This window comes from Cebidichthys violaceus, unplaced genomic scaffold (genome assembly GCF_023349555.1).
Source record: "Cebidichthys violaceus isolate CVI_PGR_0920_01 unplaced genomic scaffold, fCebVio1.0.p SCAF_13, whole genome shotgun sequence".
Classification (NCBI taxonomy): Eukaryota; Metazoa; Chordata; class Actinopteri; order Perciformes; family Stichaeidae; genus Cebidichthys; species Cebidichthys violaceus.
In genome coordinates, this window is record NW_027176296.1 from 8224457 (window position 1) to 8251329 (window position 26873).

A 26873-nucleotide genomic window follows, 5' to 3' on the forward strand; every position below is an offset into this window, starting at 1 on the left:
AGACTCAGTGAATGGCGCAGCAGAGGAGCGAAACTCACAGCTGCAGAAATTCATATGCAAGGACTAGGTTTAAAAGTGAAAACTTGTTATGTTCACCACTTATCTAAACCATTCAGGTGAGTAAATGTCCGTTAGTCAGCCCATGTTTTATTATTTGCTCCACTATACCTAACCTCTCTCCTAAATATTTCCTGTCTCCTCTACACCAGCTCCTCACTGCTCCATCTTCTAAGCTCCACCCAAAACTAAATGAAACTTTTCATTTCAACCTCGTCTTGTTCAAGATGAGGTTGAACAAGATATATTACAAGATATATTACTTTCTTCTTAGTTTCTAGTAGTTTGACACTACTACTACTACTACTACTACTCCCCGTCCCCCAAATCCATACACAAATCAAGTCTGGTTATTGTGGTGACTGATGCCAGTCATGTGAGATATACCTGACCTCCCTACTCAACTTTTAAGTCTAGTTAATACTCAGTTATATTTAGGGTTATTAAGGGACGGAATTTTTAAAAGGTATTATGACATAAGCTGACAGTCACAGTTATGTATCAAGATGTGAAAATGGGCAGAGCTCCAAGCTAAATCTTCTCTCTTCACAAATCTTTATTTCATTTCAGTTTCCATTTGAAACAACCGGTTTTCATCACTATCTTATTAGCTTTGCAGGAAGACAATGTCACCAAGAGTAGCCATATTGCAGCCAATACTACTCGGTACACGTAAGGGGAACCAATCTTTGGCTAAAGTGCCATCTAGCAAAACCCTGTCCATTAATGTCCCTGCTCTCTGGGCCTACAGAGCACAACTTGCCTGCTGTGCAGCACCAGTGGTTTAGTCAAGACCCCCTCAGCTGAGGCCAAAACAAACCAAGACCGGACATGAGCACTACCGCCCTGCGCTGTGGCAACGCACTGAGGCACAGCTCAACACAGATGAAACGCCAAAAAAGTGCCAGTGCTACCAAGATGACGTCAATTAAGTCTAACAAGGAATAATGGCTGCGGAGGAAGTTTAAACTGACAACATAATGTGTAATTCTACTTGTATGGGAAACAAAAACACCAAAATACACTCTTCTAACCATTTGGAGTGTTTTTCTCAGGCTAATAAAGACTGATGCCTTGAATCCGCAGAGAAACATTTTGTAGTCACGAGAGTCTGTCGGACCTGTAGGAAACCTTTTTCCTGATTGTTGTTTCTTTTGTTACTGACTTAGAAATCTAAGCAACATGCAATCTGTGAATGATCTGTTCTGCTGTGTTGGTGATAATACCCGGTAGACCTGTTATTACTGCAAATGGAGACAACTTTATTTAGAGAAAAGGCTGTTATGATACGAAGCCTTATATGGCAACGGTGCTGTTTGACCACAAGTTAGAAAAGGCATAATTTATAGCACTGCGGTAAATGTATTGCCTCGCCTGTCTCTAACTGACTGACCTTTGTTGTCAATGAGGAAGGTGTATGAGGCCAGTGAGTCTTGGTAGTAGGTGACATCCTCCAAGATGTACGCCAGGTTCACATCCACACCGACCACGCCCAGGAGAAGGTTACCGAAATAACACGGCCGGCTCACGGTCATAATAAACCCTGGAGAAAGAAGAAGCAGCTCAGTTTTTTTTTTTTTTAGGTCATTGTGTTTTTGCAATTGCAAATGCCGAATACGAATTTAAGTTTTCCTTCAGTAAAATGTGTTTATCCAATGACTACTTTCACATTCTGGGAAATATACATCTTCACTTTCTTGTTGAGACTTAGATGAGAAGATCAATACAAGTCTCATGTCTGCATGATTGATATGAACCTAGAGCCAGTTGGCCATTAGCTTAGCTTAGCATAAAGACTGGAAGCAGGGGGAAACAGCTAGCCTGGCTCTGTCCAAAGGAAACAAATCTGCCTACCAGCACATCGAAAGCTCATTAACACCTTATATCTTGTAACATGTCTCCCCTGTTAAGCCACTGTCTCAGCCAAACAATCTCACTAATCTCAGCATGTAAAACAATGACTTCTTGTTTTTACATTTCTGTTTTTGTATGCATTAAACAAACCAAATATAACTGTTTTTAGAGCTTAGACAAGATAGCTTTAGGTGCGTGTATCTTTTTGGACAGAACCTAGCAGCTCCCTGTTTCCAGTCTTTATGCTAAGCTTCGCTAATTGTTTGCTTGCTCGTGTTCAGCTTCTCATTTGACTCTCTGACTTAATTTATGTTCTATCAGGGCAATTTGATTCAATGGATCTGAACTTCCTGATGAAAGCTTTTGCTATTTGACCCAAAACTCAAAAGTCATTCAATATTGGTCGAGGCTATCCGTCCAAACCACTCACCATCTCCCATAGGGTCAGAGTACGGCAGGCTGAAGCGTGCCAGGTCGATCATGCGATTGGGCAGATTGATGTAGAAGCGGCCCACTGTCGTCTCCAGGTTACTCAGCTGGTTTAGCACCATCATGCTTCCCTTCACCACCGGCATCATGGAGGCTCCTGCTGATCCAGACGAGGACATCCCAGAGGAGCGGTCTCGGTCAGACATTCGGTCCACACCGTACTTAACCGAATTCTGCTCTGCGAGATCCCTCAAGAAGGCCAGCTCCTTCAGACCTGTTACTCCCTCTGAAGAAGGAGGGCATAGGATAGAGCATGGGTTTAGGATAAGGAGGGAGAGATAAATCTGTTTGATTTAATCAAACAGGGATATCAAAAACAAATCCTTAACTGACGGCATGGCTGAAGGTCTGTTGAACAGGTTAATTGTGCAAATGAAAAGAGGAAGGAGTGGTTGAAAGGAGGTAAAAAGAGTAAACAGCTCTTCACTAAAGAGTGTGTGACTCAAATTCCTAGTGTAAAAAGGCAACCCGCTGTTTTCTTTGTTCCCCTCTAGCTATAAAAATAAAATAAAAACTTTGTTTAAGCAGCAAGATCCTTGCATTGAACAAGATCATTCGTCAAAGCACATACTATACATTGCAACATGAATTTCCCAAACTTATTTGGCATCAGCAGCAGAGATATTTCATACACGCAGGCCCCGACTTGTGAACCTGCGTCATGATCTCTATAAGCTTTATTTGTTCAATCCTGTGCCTCTGCCAAGTAACAATTGTCGTCTGTGAAGCTCATATATCATGACATGAATAAATCCCTCATCGCTTTAAAGCAGATATGCAGCTGAGTCGCTAATGCACTCTTCAGACTCTTTCCAAGCCTCATAAGGTCATTTAGAGGAGGATGGATAACCATGGCTGGCCCTTACAGCTGTCACCTGGAACATTTGAGAGCACAGAATGTCTGCCAGTATCCAATAATTGACGGGATTACAGCAGAATCCCTTTTTGATGCCGAGGCTCTGCTGATCATCACGCTGGGCGACTGATGGGAGGCAATGTCAAACCAACACAAAAGGAGAAAGTTTGCTGACAGCACAGGTTTCTGTTCACTTTAATTGATGAGGGAGAATCCATTTCCCTCTTCTTTCTAGGGTAGCTAAAATGATCTTTAATATAAAATAAAAAAATAAAAGACCTAGTGTGAGTGTAAGATCTAAAAGTTCTTAGTTATATTTCATCAGCCCACTCCCAACCCCCCATCAGCAGTCCCCCAAAGTCTTGTTAGTATAAAAATAGCCTGCAGTGCAAAAAGCGGGGCCCTAATCAGATAAAATCGACAAAGTCGCAACTTGTGCAGAAACATTTAGTCGATTAGTTGACTGAAAGAAACTGCGCCAAAATCTGCTCAACAAAAGATTAATTAATTAATTGTTTCTGTCATTTGTTGTTCAAGCTTCTCAAATGCAAGTAAGTGATTTAATGTGATTTTAAACTTAATATCTTCTGTCACCAGTTTGTCATTTAAAACAATATAAAGACATTAATTTGTGCTTTGGTAAATTGTAAGAGGGATTTTTCTGTATTTTCTGACATTTTATAAACAACCCTTTTTTATAAATAAAAAATATAGCTATATGCAAAATACGATGCGAAGTAATGATCGACAGGTAGGGTAAAAACCTCAAGCTAGCAGTTCATTCAGACCACCATACACAGTTTTGGTGAGGGAGGTGGGCATCTCATAAACACACAAACACACTTATACTGCCAAGGGACTGCTGATCTCCTTGAACAATCGTCACTTCACATTTGGCAGGGGATGCAGGGAATAAGACACACACACCCACAGTGGGCCTTTCAGCTGTGTGCAACAGCGTCAGCGACAAAACAAATGTTTTTTTGGATATGCATTGCTAATAAACTCAGAGGACGATAGATTTCTGCATCCTTTTCATCATGGAGCTCTTTAAACAGCCAAAGGTCCTCTGTCAGTCAAACACAGAGTGAACAGCACGCCCTTTGAAGTCTCACTCTCTCCTCTCTTAGATGTACCTAATTATCATTCTCAGATGCAAAAATGATTTGTATTAATGGTGGACTAATGCATGCACAGCAGAGGTGTGTGTGTTGCTGAGGGAGGCGGGGATTAGAGGAGGCAGATGGATGGACGAGGACAATAAAAGAGGAAAAGGAAGCATACACACACACACACACACACACACACACACACACACACACACACATGGGGAAAAAAAGCCTTTGAGGTTTCTGAGCACCTCTCTAACCTTCATTCTTCTCTTGAACACATTGTACCCAAGAATATAGAGGAAGGATATCTAACATACAGAAACGGCTCCCAGCAGACCAGATACGTGTAAAACAAGAACAAATAAAATTAAATCTAAAAGAATGTGGAGAATATGTGACTAACACAGCTCCAAAATAGTGTTTAGTGACTTTATTTCTTAAAGATATGATTTTTCTGCTGGGATGCTATTCTAAAATACCCAAGTAAGTACTTAGTTTAAGTACAAGTACAGCCTCTTTGGATCTTATTTTTCAAAAAAATTCTTGGAATTTATTAGATTGTTTTTTTTTAATATCCAAAAATGGGTGAAAATTGGATTAGAAAAAAATAATAATTGTGAAATCTCTGTGATAATGGTATTTAAAAATTCCATTTGCAGCACAATACTTGGGGTTAACCAATTATTGTTCAGGGAAATCAGCATTTTGTGCTAATTTTTTACCTTTAATGTAAATGTAACAACAAGTGACCCACCATTCATAAGAGCGTAGGTGAGGATCATGACCGAGTTGTTGAGGTGTCGGTTCTCCTCTCTCACCACACTGAGCGTCGCTCTCTTCTCCTGCTCCGACGACTCTCGGGACGTGATACCGGACGACAGGTAGATGATCACCATGTCTGTGGCTGATAGAACAAAGAAACAAAGTCAACACTCATGCCAAGTTATATCACATGAATTGACGGGTGAGTAGATTATGTTGGAAAATAATAGCTGGAATTGCTCTCTGAGGGAGCACACAGACACAATCTTACTATGCAGCGTCAGCACAAAGTTCTTACTGGCACTCTGCTTGCAGAGACTGCTGGTGTTTCGGAGCAGCTGGAAGGCCTTCTGGAAGCCCGCTGCGTGCTGTGTGGCTCCATCTGACGCCTTGATGTTGGAGATGAAGGTGCTCATCTTCCTCTTGGTCTCGCTGGTGGCCGGAGAGAGCAGACTCTTATAGCACTGGTCCAGAGAACAGGAGCGAACCGCCTCTGCCACTGACAAAATGGAGATCTGGAGAGGGGTGATAATGAGATTCATACAAACATGTTAGTTGGAGAAACACTGAAATGTTGTTGGTCTTTCTTTTGATTTTCAAATGCATTTTAGCATATTTGATGCTCTCTAAGCTTGCGTTAAAATATGCATTCTTCATAATAAAGCCAGGTAAAAGAGATGAGGTCCGATCCCTTTCACTAACCTTGTCATGTTCATCGACGGCGTTGAGGATGACCAGCGCCGAGTCCCTGGCGATCTGAAGCTGGGTGTCAGTTACAGACGCTCCGTGGTCCACCATCACCACAATGTGTTTAGATTGGGGTCGCACTGCAGACACATACACAGGCCTGGAGGACCACACACAAATACAAACACATGTCGAGATCAGACACGTGCACACAACACACACTGTGCCAGCATTTGCACCATGATGTTAAAATGCTAAAATAAACAGTAGTTTTCTGTGAGCTGAGTAAATGTTAATCACATCTCACGTATCTGTTAACTAAACATTACGACTTTCTCTTTCACCTTTTCCTCATCCCTCGTCTCTCTTGGTTGGCTTTTGTCAGTGTGTCTGCACTCAGCTGCAGTTTTCTTCCCTTTACTGTTATTCTGACCAGTTGGTCTTCAACACTTTCTTCATTTCACGCCATCAATGCTAAGTTATTTATCGGAAATCATTTGTGCACGATTTCCTACAACTATATGGGAAACCTTCAAAAGTTATAAAAGGAGTTTGAATTTTCAGTTAATGCTTATATGTTTTCGGATTACAAAATAAGATTGTAATAGCTTTTCAGGACCAAAGTGACACAAAAAAACTATAGTAACATAGTAAACTGACTTTGTGCTCATTGTCGGCCTGCTGTTGGTATAAAAGTAGGTCTATATATATATATATATATATATATATATTTTTTTTTTTTTCTTTTTTTTTTCTTTTTTTTTTTTCCTTCAATATTTGGTAAATAGGTATAGGTATAGGATTAGCTTGATAGGGTGCAGCGATTAGGGTGGTCAGCGCCTGTGTGTGTGGTCTACTGGACAAGGACAAACTAACACTGGCTGGAGAAGGGGAGTGATGTACTCACAAAGCCTCATTCACACTTGAAGCAAGCCAAGTAACGTCATTTCTCTCATGGCTGTATGCCAGCTCACTGACTTGAACAGCCAGAAGAAGAAAAAAAATCTAAAAGACATGACTGAAAATAAAAAAGAAAAGAAGTGAGAGCCAGTGCAAAGAATATAGAAAGAAAAGACAAGAGAGAGAATAGAAACGTCTTTCAGCCGCGGCCACAAGAAAAACCACAACACTGGAGGTGTGAGATTCCAACAGGCTTTAGTGGGACAGAGTTACATTCCTGCCAAGGGCATGTGTGGTCAGGGTGTGTGAGGGCGGCATGCCATCAATATGCCCTCTGGGCCACCCCACAGCAACTGACTGAGAGGAGGGGTGAGGAGGTGGAAGAGCGCAGGAACAAGTTGATGTGGTTTTGACGTCAGCTAGCCCGTTCTGATACTTTGCCAAGTGAGTGATATCTGTCAACAAGTGGTGTGTTTGGCAAGAACTTCGAGCTTGATAGTTAAAAAGAAAAAGTTAAACAAAAGGAGAAGTTGGTCTTAATACCTGCTGCGGTGCTCGTAACTTCCCTTGCACTGAAACTTGTGTGCAGGGAAGACTGTGAAGATGCCCTCCTCTGAGCTGAAGTACTGCCACTTTATCCCCGGGTTTGACTTCAGGTTGTCTGCCAACACTGTAGAGGGAAGAGACAGACAGGGAACAGCGAACATGTTAAAAAAAAAAAAGAGGGAAGGACAAAAGGGACAAGGGAGTGAGAAACGGGGAGGAGAGAGATCAAGGAAGGAAAACCAAAGTTGAAAAGGCAGGATGGAAGGGAAGGAAGTGAAACATGTGAGTAAGTAAGGAATTCAGTACTTTTTAGAGTTTATTTTTATTCAGATTTATCCTTTAATGTCACAACGTCCTTAAGGAGGGAGACCTTTCAAGTTCAGGGATTAACTGCGAGTCCTGTTTGAATCCGAGGGGGTGAGAGAAACCAATCTCATGATCTTATCTTAATCCCCGTATTATGTAGAATGCTCGAGGTGTAAGAAAAAAAAGGCGAATTTGACTGCAGGACGTTTGTGTGTATTCGCACCAAAGTGACGATGTTGGCAACTGTATTTCCTATGATGGTGAAAGCATGACCCACTCTGTCTCTGATTGGCTACAAAGATATTCTTACTAGTAGTACTAGAGTACTAGCCAATCCAAGGCATGACTTCGCCACCCAAAGAACTAAAATCTGGGGTACTGTACAGACATTAGTAGTAACTGACCATTATGTTGTAAATCTAAAATCTAAGCCAATAAGCTCTTAGATCAGGGGGATGCCAAGCATTTCCCATCATGCCCTGCCGTTTTGCAGCCGGTAGAGAGCAACTGCAGCTGCCTTGATCTTGGAGGTTATAGTTGCATATGTTTAACTAATGAGCATGCATTGTGTGGCGATCGATTCTGTGCAGGCCTGGCTCATCTTGAACAAGCCTATTTTAAACTCAAGTACACGCAAACTTCTTTAACTTGTCTACTTTCCCTCTGATAAACAGTTGTTTCCTGTTATTGGACTTTTCACAGCTTATTAAAATCTATGCAAACCTGCCTATTCAGGTGTGACGAGGAGTTGAATACTCTGCTTTCTAACTGGACTGAAGTATACACATGTAAAAGAATTTTCCCATACACACCTCTCATAGAATAAATTAACTTGATGAAGAACGCTTCAACTACTGCGAAGTAAACAGTACATTTCTTTAATTTGGATACCGAAAAAGATAATAATCTGTGTGTCATTACTGCGACTGCAGAGCGAGCTGAAATCACAGCCTTGACTGCAACCTCTGCAGAGAGAATGGCAGCATATTTGCTCAAAACTAACAGACACATTTTTTTTTACTGGGTCACAGAGTCAACAGTATCTTCACAGAGATCCCATCACAAAGCCAGCAACTTCCTTTCCGCTCACTGCAACACAAAACGGCCTTTCACAAAGAGACGGGGGGAGGAGGGAGTTAGAGAGACACAAATAGAAAGTTTGGGCCCTTTACAAGTGAAAACAGAGACAGAGAGGGAGGAAACAGAGCGTAGCCATCAGTAGGCTTTATTAAAGTTGCATAACACTATAATGCAGAGGGTAAATCAATTAATTTCTTAAAAAACACAGACAAGCAGACCAACATGGCCAATCCTCTAGCAGCATACCAAATTAACTAATCCTATAAATATAGATTAACAAGCTAGCCGGATCTTGTCAAGATGTGAATCAGATAGCAGGCCGAAACAGTTCAAAAACTCTAGATTAAGGGCTATGAAACAAACCACAATTTGACATACTTTATTGTTTTATGTCTTTGCTTAAGATCCCACACAAGGCTACTAATCGTTTCTGGCTAGAAATTAATTGATAACATTCAGTCCAAAATAATATTTTTCTAAGACAAAGTTTGTTTGATTTAGCCAGGTAATACTGTACAACATCTAATTTCTTATGACTAATAAATATTAATTGTGGTTTCTGCAGGTCATTGGCAGCTGTGCACATCCACCAACTATTTTGCCATTTAGCTGACTATTTGTTATTACTCGGGTGGAGGTTTCCAGAGAAGGGTAGAGTTTCAATACCTTGTTAATTAAGTCTATGGTCTTTGCCAGACATGCTAACCACCATTCATGCATAACATCTGGGTCTTAATGGTCTCAAAATGTAGACTTTGGCTTATGATCACATTGAATTAATCACCTGCTAATGAGAACCTGTTTCGAACTTTTCCAACCTCCCAGCAATATTACGAGGCAAAGGCAATTCAATTTTCTATGGTGGGGTGGAAAATCACATGTCAAATATTCAACTAATGCTAAAACCCAAAACAAATTAAAAATATACACAAATAGATAAATTAGAGAAAACCTGTGAACCCGTCCAACTGTCAAACATTATAAACGGCATCAAAATACACCTCTGACCACATGTACTTGGCAAAGACATAACATTTCTGAGACACTGCTGGTTCTTGCACCCCACTGTCGGTCGTCATACATCATCCCTGCCCAGTCACTCCATCCATCTCTGAGGCTCATATAAACAGGAAACACTCAGTTGTGTTGACAGTGGAAGAAGGACTGTGTATACATCTGTCAGGCTACAGTGCTTCACTCTGCCATCAGTGTTTAGATCTTCCTAGAAACAGATGGACAAGCCAAGAAATATGACCCAAATGAAACCCATTTCCTACAACCTTAATACTACTCAAAGTGATACTTGTATCTGGTAGCGCTCTCACTCTTCCATTTAAATTTAGGGAACAGACATGATGTTCTTAATAACCTTTATTATCAATGAGTCAAGCCGTTTGATAAATATCTTACTGAAACAACATTACAGCATAATTTTGTTTTGTATTTCTGTTTTCTCCATGAATGACTGAGTAAACAAGAAACAAGTCTACAAACATGCTATAGCAACTCTGTGAGGTTGTACTTTGAGCTATGTAAATGCTAATGGAGATGTCAATGGTTCTGCTAATTTCATAAGTATTGGACAAACTGAAATTTGGACCCAACAATGGCGCTACATGTAAAATGAAGGGAGTATTAGAGTTGTTATGATCTATCATATGGGGAACATGAACGTCGTGGAAATCCATCCAGTAGTTGTTCAGGCATGAACCCCTTGCTGCCACTACAGGGTCAGGGAGTCAGAACGATGTATCGCCTGGGAGCCATAGATGTCTGTATCAAATTTTGTGCCAAAACGTGGATGTGGAGATATTTCACAAGATAAAGTAAAAACTTGTGGCATAAGACGGAAAGTCAGGGGACCACCAAAAATGATTAGGATTTCTCCTGCAAAGATTGCGGTGAACAATTTCACAGCAATCTGTATTTAAAATATTCTAGTCTGGACGACAGCGGGCGTCATTGCTCTCCATAGAGACCCGCTGTTAGCGTGGCTTATAGACAAACAAATTGATTATACCTACATTATTGTGAGCATTTGCATGCCTTTGTGGTGCTACATTTTCACTCTCATCACATGGGTTTTCAACATAAAAATTAGGCCCTGTATGACTTGAGCAACATGAGCACTATACTAGTTTGAGTTCTGTCAACTTGATGCAAATGAAGGCCTTGCAGCGCGACAAGTTTTCTGGAAAAATAATTATTAGGTTATAGGTCACACACGTAGCCAAAGAACTTGGCATTGGTGAATGCAAGTCAACGTGTTGAGTGGTAATCCAATTTAAAGTTGACATTTTGGAAAAGTTAGAATGTACCAAAATGGATGAAATTGCACAGGAGGGAAGGAAGGCTGCAAAAAGGGAAAAATGGATGAAAGGGGAAAAAATGGAAGAAAGAAGATGCGTCAAACTAGTACTCTAATCACACAGCACTCTGCCACCAGTCATCTCTCATCTACTTGTCGTTTCACTCACACCTGCTGCTATCACTACTATCCACTATCTCTCTCCTATCTCTCCCTTCCTCCCCTCTAAAAAAAAAGTAAAATTGAAGATGAGAGGAAAGAAGATGGAAAGAATACAATGCGGTCTTGATACAATTACTCTATTTCAATCAGCTCCCACCCCTCCTTTCTTCCCCTTCATTCATCATTCTCTCCCTCTCAATTATCCCTCCCTCTTTCACCCGCTTCCCCCTTCCTTCCCCTCTGTAGCTGCTTGTTTAGACTGGGCTGAGACAAATGGGAGAGAATGAATGCGCTGGGAACGTGGGGGTCAAGGAGGGCCGAGTGTGAGGGACAGGGAGAGGAGAGGGGTAACTTGAACTCGCCATGACTGGCTTGCAAGGAAAATAACACCCAGCCGATGGTGACGCGTTATGAATGGCCGTCATTATGAATGGTTGGCAGAGAGAGGAGCAGACTGGGGAGTCTGGAAAAAAATGTGTGGGGGCAGTAGAACAAATGGACAGAAGAAGAACAAATGATGTTGGAAGCTTCCTGTAAAAAAGGGAAGGAAGAGGGGGGCTATAGTGCAATACCCAGGGTGTAAAGGAGGTGCAATTATTCACATAAACTAGTTTGTATCAACTGTCCTCCAAACACATCTAGGAAAAAGTGTTGATCTGTATGGACAAACTTGAGGGCAAGACGAAAAACTTGGAGAGATGCAATTAACCGTAGAAATGGGGCTAACGGCACACACTTTCAGATTTACAAAGTTACAAGTATTCTGATGGAGCCACCCAGTTTCTGACATCTGTAAAGTGTGGGGAGGGTGGAGGTTTCAGGAGCTGTTTGATGATCCGACAAGCACTTAATGCGAAGGATACTGACGTCTTTAAGCAGTCTCTCCAAGATTTTGCAGAGTTCATTTGGGATAATGACGCCCAAAATGATGAAATTTGCATTAATTTGATGTTATTTTACAATATACTGCAGTAAGTAAGATAGTCATGTCATGAATTCAGTCTACAAGGTAACTTTAGCGCTTTCTACAATGTAATATAGGGCAACCCAGCCCTCGCCTATGTAGTTAAAAGGAAAGGCGTTTGTGAAGCTAATTTTTTATTTGACTGGCAAATGCGGTTATGAAATGGTTAATTTTCAAGCAGAATACTGCAGTTATTCGTAAAAAAAAATGAAAACGTACACTTACTCAAAAATATTACAGAGATGGGTTTAGGTTGAATTATTACAATCATACAATCACAAATTCCTGGAGGGAATGTGTGCTGGACTGAAACTGGAAGTTTGAGAGACACAAGGAACGTGAGTTCAATATTCCGGGAAATGCAGCCCATATGTGTGATGAATGCATGTCGTACAGCTGGATACGTCTTCTGTGGAAGCAGCGGGGACAAACCGTTAACCAAGTGATGGCATCAGAACAGAAAAGCGCACAGGGGAAAGTAGGCCGTTGCCTGTTTTTTTTTGTGAATTTGGTCTATTTCTTCCTAATCAAACGCAGACTGACATATGTGGTGCAGACACATGTGGGTTTTACATTCTGATATTCTGCTTATGCAATCTGGAGCCTCAATAAACGTATAGTGGGAGCAAGAACACCATTAAACTGTTTTGCATTGCTCTCTCTTGGATGACTTGTGAGGACGCTGTTGAGGTTACATGTAGGGACCATGATGACAGACATGAATACGCTGCAACTGATGCTATTTCTATTTGAGGTGAAGTGAGGCCTGAAACAAAAAACTGACAAAGCCCCTTAACAACAGGATGGTAAAAACATACACCACCGGAATACAATCGCAGAGTTCAAAGTCAAACAAAGTGAATTTGATCTCAGGCTGTAAAAAAACATTTTAAATCAAACCAGATGAAAAGCAGTGGAGACAGAAAGAGAAGAAAGTGTGAGTGAGGCAGCACAGGACGGACTGGAAAAGCTGAAGACACGCACAGCTAATTATTTCCATCTCAGATCACTATCCTTTTAACATTTCAGAAGATAAGAAGAACAGAAAAGATAATACAACTTCTTAATTAAAATCTGGTTCCTATGGCAATTGCTGATAAATTATTCAACATTTTGACAAGTCCACAGCAGAAACAAATTAAGTCTTAAGTTTTCATGGTTTAAGCTTTGTGTGTCTACGTTTCATTTGTTAAACCAGGTCAGTGTGTATGTTAGCAAATTCTCCTGTCATTTGGTGTGTGTGTGTGTGTGTGTGTGTGCGTGCGTGCGTGCGTGCGTGCGTGTGTGTCTGTCTAACAAACCTGAGTTGAGGTCCCGTCCAGGGTTGAACGCTCGGCTGTTGACGTTGGGGGAAAGTCTGTCACAGCAGATGGTCTTGGAGACATTGGTATTGAAGTTTCCATCAAACCTAAATACACACAAACAGGCAACATTCGAGAAATTTTTAGAGCGTGTCGGACTCGTTTGTTGGTGGAGCAGCTCTGAATTTTCTCTCAGCACTAACAGAGTTACTACTCCACAGCTTAACTTCCAATAAAACCTAACTCACAGGTTTGCCAATACCTCTGAGTTTATGGTAACGTTCATGTTTTATCGTAAATAAAAAAAGCTTTTGACTGAGATCTACATGCTTTCCACAAATAGTAAAGAAATCGATGTGAAACCATGAAGTTAATGCAACTACATGAAACATGTGCTGAAACTAATAGCCCCTACTTGTTTCATCTGAGCTGAATTGTATTGCTGGCTTCATCATCTGTTGCCCAGACCTCAATTAAATCAGGACTAATTGGCTAGTGAATAATATTTTCCACAGAAAACTACTTAAAATCTGCTTTTCTCCCAACTAAGTCAATACAGAGCTCCCTGAATACATCTGAATGTGATTGTAGGAAGGGCTGCCCGCTTAACTTGATGATTCAGATCATCCTTCGCTGAACCTCAAACTTGTATCAGTCTCTGTCGTTTCCAAATCTTTGGAAATCATTTTGGGCGTCAAGGGACAACTTCAGGTCAGCTGGATGTGAGACTCGTCATTCTTTTATAAATGTGTGCATCACTGTGCCCAGCAATGGAGAAAGTAATCTTATACAAATGCCACGTCTTCTTTTATAATATGGAGCAAATACATTATTCTAAATAAAAACAATTTTATCATCAGAAAAACTAGGTTATCGACAAATATATCACAAATTCTGTCGTTAAAAACTGTCCCTGCATCACATCGTATACTCTAGTTTGTTAAAGGCATATTACATGTGTTCCCTAGCCTATTATTTTGGGTAGTCACCTAAAAAAAATACACAAAAATGCAAACACATATCTGTATCCTTAGTGTGATTATTAATTTAATTTGGCATTTTTAAAATATGCTCCTTCTCTCATGCACAAAACAAAGTGACTGTTATCAGCAAAAGATGTGGCCCAGTAATGCAGTGTTGTCCTTGAGCATGCTCACACACCCAAGTGTGTGTAAGAGGTGCCAAAAAATTAGACAGTGTTGCCATCAGTACGTCTTTAACTCATTTTTTTACTAACATCTTTCATTTGTTTTGGTGATAAGCAACAGTGTAAATCTCTGGGGTATGTGTGTTGATGGTGAAGCCTTGTTTCCAGAGCTCGTATCTCAAGAGTTAAGAGCTTAGTTAAGAGTTAAAAGAGGAGGTATGCAGAGGAGCAGCCGGTTCTGCACTGCACCAAGCCTGGATGCTTTGATCCTTCCATCCCTCCAACTCCCCCCCCCTTTTCTGGCTCAGCAACATACAGACACACATGTGCCCACATAGACATAGACACACACACACACACACACACACACACACACACACACACACACACACACACACACACACACACACACACACACACACACACACACACACACACACACACGCTACACCCTCTTTGGCTCCCTGTGCTTGCAGACCTGGCCCTGGCCCGGTTTGACTGACAGGTGCTGTGATGTACAGGCTGCGTTTGAACTTCACTCATTTAGAGTCCCATAAGGCCAAAGTCATTACTATTCTCCTTCAACTCACTTTGCATAGAAACGGTGGGCAAGGCGCTCAGCATAAATGTGTGCCAGATAAAAAATACATTTGCAGCCACTTTGAATTCCACATCAAAAACACATATGAGAACAAGAACGAGCGAGAGAGCGAGCGAGCGAAAGAGAGAGAGAAAGAGAGAGCATTGAGGGGAGGAGGGCTTCGACTGTGATCAAACATTTTAATGAGGGCGAAAAAAAAATCTGTTTTGCAACCGGGATGGACTTACCAGACACAAGCCCAAACAACAGTACAAGCTTGATTTGATTTACAGAATATAAGAATACAAGTCCATATATGTTCCAAACTGAATGCATGGTGCTTTAAATAATTCTTCCATTGAATATGCATATTAATAATGTATTGTTGGAATGCTTGCTTGATTACCATACCACCCACAAGGGGTTGTTCTCTATGCAGCAATTAGAAAAAGATCCCGCGGACAATTCAACAGACAGAAAGCACCAGTATAGGGCCAGTGAGCTTCCTTAAGAAAGATTGAAACTCAAATGTATTGATGTTTCTTGAAATTATTATAAGCAAAGGAAAATGTGTTTCAGCGAAAACACATTTTTCTTTGCTTTTAATACAGAATGAAACTGAAACACAATGCATCAGGGTCTTGCAAAAGAAAGAAAAAAGAAAAGACATGAAGCCTACTTTCTTATAGCACAGAGTGAAACAGGCAGACACCTCTAAATAAGGCAGCTCCTGCCGTGTTCAGCAGTGACTTGGCATAAAACCCATTATATTAAAATGTACCCTGCTGCAAGAACCACGTATATCCACAGAGGAGGCAATCGTACGGCATTCAAAAAGCCTAATGAGTACAATTACCTTGAAGAGCTCCAGCGTCAGGAGTAATACTCTTTCTAATGTGTTTGCAATCCCTCCGTGAATAGCAGCGGTGAAGCAGGCAACATGCTAGCTGGAGAATGGAGAGTGCTTAAAGAAAGCTCTATCTAAACAGATTTCATTGTGATATCAATATGTAGAGTGGATTTTGAAAACCTGTTTGGTACTCAGCAGCTACTTTCACAAGAACAGAGGAAAACACTGCAGTGGATTATAGTCCTGTGCTCTTTCCTGCATTACACTGAGAGTTGTTTTTAATATTTTGGCCTTGCTCGAGTGTTTCTAAATCATGCAGTCTAACTAGTGTTTTAAATGTCTTCAATATTTTATGGCAAAGCAACTGTCTTGAATGCATTAGACTGTACAGCTATACATAAACCAACTAATAACTCAGTGATGAAAATTATGAACGCGAGAAAAATACTGCCAACAGAAATGCCACAATAGTGGCAAAGATTACTTCACTGAAGGAATGCTTGTTGCTATGTTGTTGAAATATATCTCCCTCAAAACATTACACAGGGATTGTGTATTACTAGCTGAATCCGATTCCCTGCTTCATTTAGACCCTCACACTGCTGTGCTGTCCATTAACCTACTACTAGGGAAAGTAGAAGAGGGGATCAACTGAGATTGGAGTTGGGGTATCACAAAAGGCCAAATATAGACTGGGCCAATGGGACAGCGGGCCCCTCAGTGCTGGCTGTCCTGAGGGTGATCCTTGAACTCAAAAGGCGTTTTGGAATCGTAAATGTACCACAATGCAAAATAAGTAAGGAATAGTATGGGGGCTTCTGGCTGCCGGATGATCTGGAGAATGAGCCCCTTTTGTTGTACAAGTGTTTCAATATCACTCAGGTTACTAACAATATGATGACTGTAGTCGTTTAGATACAAGTCTGCATGGGTGTGTGAGTACGGGAAATGGACCAGACAGTGGAGACCCAAAGACCTCCTCACTGCTTGAACTATCCTTGAATATCAGCAGAGGAGGGAAGGAAGGAAGGAAGGAAGGAAGGAAGGAAGGAAGATGAAGAGGAAGGGAGTATATCAAGAAGGGAAAATAAGAGAATAAATGAATGTAAAGTTGAAGAGTGGGCAAGGACGGAGAAACAAAGTGACAAAAGAAGAGACTGATATTAACAGAGGCATGAGGACAGAGAGAAAAATGATGTACATCTGTTAAAGTCACTGAAACAAACCCCATCCCCACCTGTCAGGGGTTTTGTCATCTCTTTCTCTAATGCGCAAACACACAGGTATCATCATTGCGCTGACTGAGCAACCAGAAGATCAGATTGATCTGAAGCTGAAACTCTTGAGTAGCTGCTCACTGGTGCCATATATATATATAAATATATACTCTTGATCTGGACTGTAAATCTGCCAAATAGCTCAGATGGTGAGAATTCCTCTTAAGAAACATGAGCTCTGTATTAGCACCATGTTGTCCTTAATCTTTATGCTTACTTTATGAGTGAAGGTATTGGACATTCTGCAATATCATCCCTCATATGATATTATGTTATCTGGTGTTCTGCCCAATCCCATGCTATGTGTATACAACTTTTAGTTCAAAAACCTGCAATTACTACATTGAATATTACGGATCATAGATCTGTTTTGTGATATGAATAGGAGACCTGTTTACACAACGTGTAGTTGAAAGCTTCCTGAAACCTTTTAGTGTAAAACAAAAACACAAGATATTTAAATTCTTGGATAGAACCATCTTTACATGGATTGGACAAAGATATGATTCCAACTATTCTTTTTTAAAGAAAACCCTTTTCAAACACAAAAGTATTATCTATCTTCTGTGCCTGTGGTATAAGAAAGTAAAATACTGATTCATGAAGATAAATAACTATTTGTCACAGATAGAAGCAATGTTGCAAAAAGTATTTCTTGAAATGGGTCAGGACACAGTACAGGAGATAGTGATGGACATAGACTTTACGTGAATCGGCACCATCAGGAGAGTTTGGCCAAAAAGGGATGGATTGCCGTGAATCCATTAACAGCATCATCACCTCATTACACGTAGTCATGTGTAAAACTTTGCCAACTTTTGGATTGAGGTTTAACAGGCTGCTGGTCAAAACACTGTGATGCAGACAGAATAGCCCAGCCACCTTTAGGGACACCATGCCATGTTGCGTCTTAAAGGAACTCTTCAGGATCATATGAATATCATTTTCCTTGCACAGTCCATTTGCAGCTTATCTCCTCTAGAACTACTGTTGGTTGAAATGAGACCATAAAATGCCATCTGGGCTGCTCCCAAGCACACTTCTCACTTTAACAACTGCATAGCAGTGGAACTGTTGAAATGAGCACCTGGAGATCGCATGTTCGAAATATAAACACACATAAACACACCAACTCTACAAGTCACATTTTCTATTTTCAGGTACAGCCTGTTGTTGAGACCGAGCAGTGATTAAAGCATACCACCGGGCGCTAAGCACTGCCCTCGGTGGCCTCCCTGTGAAATGATAGCCTGCTAGCTTGACGGCTAAAAGACATGGACACCCTGTGAACCACCTGATCCCCCTCTAAACTGGCTGACCTGACTGAGACCCCCAGAAGCAGCTGATGCCTGAAACTAATGAAGGACACTCTGAAGTGGAGTAGTGAGAATTAAAGTCCTTTCCCGATTCTGGCATTCATCCTGTTCAACCAGAAAGCATGATATTAGTTTATTTTCTGTCTATTTTCTTTTTTCTTTAGCATTTTATGCCTTTATTTAGTAAGATGCAGTTGCAGTTGCGGCAACCTTTAGTTGTAGTAGTAATTGTTTGAACAAAGCTGTATAGTGTTTGAACTTTAACTGTTTGCTGATGATGTTTGAATGTTACATTTACATTACAGTCATTTAGCAGACGCTTTTATCCAAAGCGACTTACAATTCAGTATCTATCTACTAGGGGTGCAACGGATAACAAACCTCACGGTTCGGATCAAAATACTCAATTGATCCGCGGTTCTCAAGTGATCCGTACCAGGAGGGGTGATCCGAACCGATCACGGATCGATCCATGATCCGTTACACCACTACTATCTACACACCGTAGGCACAGCTAGGGGAGCAATTTGGGGTTAAGTGTCTTGCTCAAGGACACATTGACATGACGGGAATCAAATCCCCAATCCTCTGATTGAAGAACGGCCCTGCTCTCCACTTCGCCACGGTCACCGTATATATAAATATAAATCATTGCAGCTGGACTTTTTAGACTAATACTAATACCTGTAATTAAGAGTTTCAAAAACCAACAGGCAATAAGCCAATATTCTTCTATATTATATAATAAAAAATATATATATAATAAAAAACATAACATACATAAACATCTTTGATGATGATAGATTGATGATCAGGACATGTAAATAACAGGACATTATATAGTTGAACATAAAGGTGAAGACAAACATGCCAGTTCTCTCTTGTGGACAAACGAAAGTACCAGCAACCTTGTTTCTGAATTATTTTAAGAACATCTTTGGCATTTCTATGGTTTCAGTTCTTCTTGCTTATCAGCTAACATATTCACAGACTCAGATTTATCCCCAATAAGCTGATATTGTCCAATACATTTGCAGCCCTTAAATGATTTGGATGGATCAACTAATTATTATGAGAACAAAGATTTTGTTAGCATTCAAAAACTACAGTTAACCTGAGAGGTGTTCGGCTCTTTAGCTACTTCCTGATGCAGAGGGCTAAGGAAGGGAGAGCTGAAGAATTCTGCATACCGCTCCTGAAAGTATCCCACCATCCTACATTAACCCAAACAATAAAAGCAAGAGAGCTTTGTGCCTTTTTCCTTCCCTGAGGATGCTCAGAACTGTCAGACTCAGCTTCAGTTTGGTATGTCCCCCCCCCCACAAACACCACCACTCATGTGACTCCCCCTCCACCACCACCACCCATGTGACTCCCCCTGCATCATCTCGTCCTTCCTGCAGGGTCTTATATCATCTTTTTCTATGATTCCATGATGATTTTTAAACTGGGTTTAGAGCGCACATGTCTGGACATAAATAAAACATGTCTGCATGTGAACAACTGTTGAATGCATGTACAGTATGTCATGTGCATGATTCGACTACAGGTGGTCACTGGCCCTGAGCCAGGCAGCCTCCTCTCTGCACGAATGAAGAAAAGACAGGTGACCTTGCAGCCTCGCTAAAACTTCAGAGAGAAATAACTGGTTACATCGGCTGATAAAGGAGAGAGAGAGAGAGAGAGAGAGAGAGAGAGAGAGAGAGAGAGAGAGAGAGAGAGAGAGAGAGAGAGAGAGAGAGGATGATGGGTAGAGACAGCTGCTGCTCTGTAGATTAGAACTGAAAGCAGCTCTCAGCTTTGAACTTTGTTTTCGCCTGCTGGAGTTGGTGATTGGCTGAAAAGCCGGGTCTACAATGTAGGCTGGGGTAATTTTAAACTCTGTCAGTAGAGGACTTAAATCTGAAATAGTCAGCCTCACACTCAATTTCATAAAAATATTTTTTTTGTCATGTGGGCACCATTTTCAAAAAAGCCTTGTGGCTCATTTGTTCCCCAAACTATGTTTAAAAGAAACACAATGAAGATGATATAGAAATGTCCCCCATGAAGAGCTGGAAAACGTTGTTGGGGAGAGGGGCGTCTGGACGCCTGCTGCCCCCGCGACCAGGGCTCAGATGAAGATGGAGGGATGGTGAAATCAATAATCTACGTAATATGAGTTGATGCCAACATAGCTATCAAATCTCCAGGTCTCAAAAAGATACCAAGTATCAGAGTGCGACAGTTATGCTCAAGGCTGTAAATTATGTGATGTTTAAACAAGCGAGAAATGGGGATTTGTGTGTGTGTGTGTGTGTGTGTGTGTGTGTGTGTGTGTGTGTGTGTGTGTGTGTGTGTGTGTGTGTGTGTGTGTGTGTGTGTGTGTGTGTGTGTGTGTTACTCACTCCATCATAGATGCAGGTATGGAGCAGCAGTCCTGTATCGCAGTGAGCGGAGAGGTGAGGTGAGCGGTGTACGAGGCCTCCACCACCTGTTTGTTCCGGTTCACCACGTCCAGGTAGCGGTTAAACTTTTCACGGATCTTTTTCGCCAACTGCACAAAGGAAACACAGACACATCAACAAGTCAGTGGGGACACCTTTAGCTCACATGTATCTCTTGCTTGCTTACGTTCATTTTCTTTCACACTGCAGAATGAGTGCCGTAAAGGCTGGAAAAGCTGCGCCGGTTAAAATAGAAGAGTTTCGTCAAAATGTAATAATTCTCAAATATCCATCGGTTTTAGGTCCAGGTTTTGGATACAACGGCGCCTGGGTCCAGACTCAGACCACGGTCCGCCTATTAGTGACCCCTGATCTAATAGCTAATACTAGAATTATACACTAGTACAGGCAAAGCACACAGTGTAGTCTCGGTCCTCAGGTTGCCGGAACTTTGACTCTACAAACCTCACCACCCTAATGTTTTCCAGGGTTACATATATATCCATGTTCCTCAAACCCCAAACCTGACTACTCTGGTTAGTATGACTATATATTTTATATAGACAGGTGTATAGACTGCGTATTTTGCCCTTTTGTGAGCTGTGAGCTGCCAGAATTATGACCCAATAATTGAATGTGACACGAGAGGGAATCAACTTCTAGAGAACTCAGAGACAAAGGGAAAGGGATGCACCTGAGCTAAGAGTTGCATTAAAGTGTCAGAATATGTTTGTAAATGAAGTTTCTTAGTCAAGATTTCTGTTTAATTCCAAATATTTCTCATCAAGATACATGTGTGCATTGATGGCAACAATAAAGTCAAAAAATGGAACTAGAGATCATCTTGCGATGGGATCACACCAGCGATGACGCCAAAGGGCGTAAACGGGCCATTTTGCCATTAGGACACGGTCACAGATTCACAAGGTGAAAACAAAACAATACCAGCACCGCTGTTGTGGCCAATAAAAATTGGCCACAACAGCGGCCAAGTGGTCTGAATACTTTCCGAAGCCATTGTAAGCTACCCTCTCAGCCGTGTTGAATACAGAAAAGGGCTTATTTTCACAGTAACTGGAGCCCCTTTGTTCACATCCCATAATTACCAGTGCCTGCAAAAAAGGCTGCGATTCAAGCCAGGAACAAGGAAATGTACCGCGACCCACTGACCGCTCGTACACCTAATCAACCGGCCGCTATTCCTATTAGGGGTTTAACAGGGGCCTGAGGCACAGCCCACAATTACTCCTGCTCCACCACATGGACGCACGCGGGCGGACGCACGCGCGCACACACACACACACACACACACACACACACACACACACACACACACACACACATATATAAATGTTAAACACACAAACGTGGTACTCCCCCACACACAGTCCTGTCCATGCATGGACGTATGGCAATTAGCTGCAGTGAACTTTGTGTTAAAAAGGGGGAAAATGGGCCAGTGTTCAGCTGAGGAGTGTTTCCATAGCTGGGAGGGGAGAGAGAGACAGAGGGAGAAAGTATGACTCGACTTTTGACTTTAGAGAAACCAGAAACTTCCAGCCGTGCGAGTTGAAGCTAAAGTTACTGCCTGCCTCATTGCAGCCAAAGCAAACCTGCGCTCTGCAGATTAACCACACTCTCCAAAACACCGGGCTCCTCTCTCTGACCCGTCCGAGCAGCTTTATAGGGTTTACAGCACCCGGTGGGGTTGGTTCAGCCACAGAACTGGAGTGAGTAGAACGGGTGCACCCTGACGTCTCGGATTGGGAGTTTGGAGGTTTGACGGTCGGCAATCAACCACAGTTACTGGTAATGGTGTTTATGGCAAGATCAGGACTTACTTTGGGATGAGATTAATACAGGGATGAGTATAACAGGGACATCGGTCAAGTTCTGCACAACTAGGAAACAGCACAGTAGAAACTTGACAATACGTCTTGCTTCTCCTTCGATTAAGTGATTTTGTTATTGAAAAAAAGTGACCATGCCTATAGCTTATATCCTCAAAGCAGGAATAAATTCAGTAAACAGATAAAATGGTGAACACTACATGTCAGCAGAGTAGACATGAAAAATAGGTGATATAATCAAAATCTCATTTGTCACTTGAATGGAAGCATTTATGGTTGTCCTTTTCCTGCCATTTCTTAAATGTCACCCTGTGAAGGCTTCATCTACCTGAGCTGTGACAATCGTAACTCTCCCTCAAACACAAAGATAGAGTTATATACTGAACTGATATAGCAGTAGTAATGTGGGTACATCTGTTAATAAACTTACTTGAACTGGGTGTGTTTTCTAGTATTAAGTAGACCAACAACCTTTTCAACAACTAACCTTTAGAAGTTATGTAAAAAAACATTTTAAAAATTAAATATTGTCTAAATTTGTTTAACCAATAAACACCCTGACTGAGATAAAAAATTATCTTTCACAGGATTGATCAGGCCAAGATAACGGTTCTACATAATTAATACTTACTAGCAGATGTATACCATGTTGATCTGCCAGCTCAGTATTTGGGTCCAATGAAGAAATATTTGAACAGATTGCATCAGCTTTACAGAGCCTGATCTTTATTACGCTTGTTGTTAAAACAACCCATTACTGCGACACAGCATTGCGTGCATGTGACGGGGGGACAAGCATGAAAATATACCACAAATGTAAACTCTGACAGCAACATGTCAGTGAGTCAAACAATACACTAGACTGGAACAGACTCGATGAGGGAGTGAGGGAGAGGGAGGGCCCGTGTCATTAGAGAGGGGGGGGGGGGGGGGGGGGGGCAGATGTCTGCGCGTCTCTCTGAATAATGAATTTCGAGAAGAGAAACTCGTCTTGGAGGCCAGCGGCTCCCTCTCTGGAGCTCCTTGCCCTCTCTCCCTCTGCAGACCTACTCCTAATTGAGCCTCACTTTTGGCTCATGGACACAACCCCTCCGCCCAGAGAGCAGAACTCGCAGGCCAACTATGTCAGAGCTGTCATCTGAATTAGTTGGCATCTGCCTCAAGAGGGGTTTGCAGCTAGAATGTATGGGCACTCTATGAGCTTTTAAACTATTCCAACGCGGACGTGAAGTCAGTGCTGCTCGAGGAGCTGGTGCTTATTCACACACACACACACACACACACACACACACACACACACACACACACACACACACACACACACACACACACACACACACACACACACACACACACACACACACACACACACACACACACACACACACACGAACGACTTGAAGCCGGACACCAGAAATTCTGAGGAAGGTTTCTCAAGTCTTGGTTCCAAAATGGCTCACATACATTTTGACTTGTGGATTTGAGGACATCAAAAAGATGCCCTTCTCTCTTTCAAGCCTTCATATTCTGTCTGACTGCAGCTGTGCACTCATATTGTGAGCAGACAGAGAGAAAGACAGCTCACAGACACGTGGAGAAACAGACAGGACTTCAAAGCCAATGAGGCAGCAGCCGCAGAATTTTAATAAACCACCTTATTCCTCTGATGGCGAGTGTATGTGTGACTGTGAGCGTGTCTGCTGATTTGAACACTACACAAGACCAGAGACGGACACCATCCATGGTACATGCATGCACTATAAGGCAGGTAAACACACACACACACACAGAGGAGAAGCCTTTGTCACTCACCTGCTGCACTTCTGTCTCTCCGTTTGATGTTTTCTCATTGTATGAAAACGAGTTGAAGATTGTCTGTTGAGAGAAAGAAGGAGAGACGGTGAGGTTAGATCAGGGGAGATGCAGAGAATTGTGATCCAGTAACTGAAAACCATCTCCTGAGGAAGAGTATTGGCAAAGTTCCTTTATAGAAATAGATTTTTGCTGAGCAGACCCCTTTTGTTATCAACACTCTGTGATTACATCTGCAAAGTGTCAATGCAAAAGTTCTTTCCCTGTGAAAGAACAAAAAAAGCAACTACAAACTATTGTACTATTGTCACAAGTATACCAAAGAGTTCTAGCATTCACACCTCTTTATGTTGGGAGCCATGTCTGTCCTTCCTCACATTTACAAAGAATCCAGTCCAACCAGGACCCTTTTGTGGCTGCGTGCCGTTAACGCCGATAAAACAGACCAGCGACAATGAAGCTTCCACCGGAGCGCTGTATTGAACTTTGAAGAGACCAGATTGTGTCAATATTCAGGAGTATTGCTTTTTTTCCTTTAGGCTTTTCTGTGAAGTTATTTTATAGTCATCTGTGTTCAGTTACCACATTACACACATTGATGTATCTGATTAACTAAGCTTGTTTTGTTAAACAAAAAAGGAGATTTTGCAATTCATCATAAAATAAACGTTAAGTTTAATATTCTGTCCCATCTGTTACAAAGCCATATGAACAGATCTGGCACTTTCAACCTGTAATGGCATTGTCATGTAAACCAACGCTTTGACCATCACACTTAATCAATTTCTGCCAGAATTATGTGTTTTGGCACAGACAAAAGCTATTTTGACAAGTTATGGAAGCAAAGGTGTCAAGAGTTATGTGCACAAAGGCAACGCTGCAGTAAGTCGAAGGCAACTGCACTGAAGCCAATACGTTTGTCAGCACGAGGGACTAAACACCTTCAAAAATCTTCAGAAAGTCATTCAGAAAGCATTTATTATTCAAATAATACAGATAAAATCATGTCATCTAATTATGCTGCTGAATAAACTGGGCCACATGTAAATGAATGCGCAAAACAAAAACTAAGTAAATACAATCATAATATATATATACACAACATTGTGGCATAACACACAGGAAATAAAGTAAATGATTGCTTGCTGATGTATATACATGTCGCCAGTATTGTGGATAAAGTAGTGTTACGTTAGCACCTTACAAAATATGATGTGACGACAGGTAATTAATGAACAACACCCGAAGTAACTTCACTGACAGTCACCGTCTTGATTGGTAGGGAGACATTAGTACTGACGGATTCATCTGCTCACACAGGTGCATCTGGAGCCACTTTATTACTGGTCCAGAGAGAGTGATGAACCTGCTTATCTGCCAAAGCAACCGCCTCATAGACCCAGACTGTAATGTCATTTACATCAGTTTCTGGGCCGGGGAGGAAAATGCGCCACCTGTCTGAAACTGGAGGTCAGCCATAACACTAAATGAAGGTTTTCATTAGCCCACGAAACACAAGGTGATGTTGAATTTCCCCCTCCACCTTCCAGACTGAAACATTTTAATAGTCCCTGATTTATATTGTTAAGTGAATAGGAAGCAGTGCGCTACATTAATAAGGCATGGAGCAAATGAGTCCTGGTGTGACCTCAGTCTTAACACACAGAGACACATTTTAAGAGCTGCCTGAATAACACACACACACACACACACACACACACACACACACCCCTTTCTTTTCTGATGGTCTCCTGAGTCCCAGCAGCTAAACTCCTCACACACTTTCCAAACACAGGCAGCAGTGCTGTGAAGCAGCTACAAACAGCGTAAAACTAATGTTTGTGCTGAGGCAACAGGTTGGCAGGTGTTTCACCGTAAGCCGCCCCACTGCACACAAAGCCTTAAATCACCTGGTTCCACACTGCAGCGATTTCCTGCTGCCTGTCCACACCTTTTGTTAGACACATTCCAGAGGACACCGATTACCCAGAATGCACCACATCCAACTAACCTGGAGCAGATTCCCTATAGACTGGTATTGCCTAGCCATGGCTACCCTACAAACACTTCACTACAAAGCATAACAAAACATAAACAAAAGTTTCACACTGTTAAAGGGAATTGTGAGAAGTTCCTTTACGTTAGCCTACAAAAACATCAGACGACTTAAAAAAAAATATAAAAATGTTTTGTCCACCTTGCAAAGAAATGTGACTTAATAGCACCATACT

General features: G+C 41.6%; 1 protein-coding gene across 2 annotated transcripts in view; it reads right to left on the reverse strand.

Moving 5' to 3' along the window:
- Positions 1–26873, reverse strand: part of cachd1 (cache domain containing 1) — an 80521-nt gene that overhangs the window by 22607 nt on the left and 31041 nt on the right. For both annotated transcript variants that reach the window (XM_068707629.1, XM_068707628.1), the window contains exons 2-10: positions 24643–24705; positions 20942–21090; positions 13385–13491; positions 7261–7387; positions 5833–5977; positions 5429–5645; positions 5123–5272; positions 2342–2626; positions 1451–1600 (exon numbers count right to left, since the gene is read on the reverse strand). In XM_068707629.1, coding sequence (XP_068563730.1) covers positions 1451–1600; positions 2342–2626; positions 5123–5272; positions 5429–5645; positions 5833–5977; positions 7261–7387; positions 13385–13491; positions 20942–21090; positions 24643–24705 — 1393 coding nt within the window. The remainder of the gene's footprint in view (positions 1–1450; positions 1601–2341; positions 2627–5122; positions 5273–5428; positions 5646–5832; positions 5978–7260; positions 7388–13384; positions 13492–20941; positions 21091–24642; positions 24706–26873) is intronic.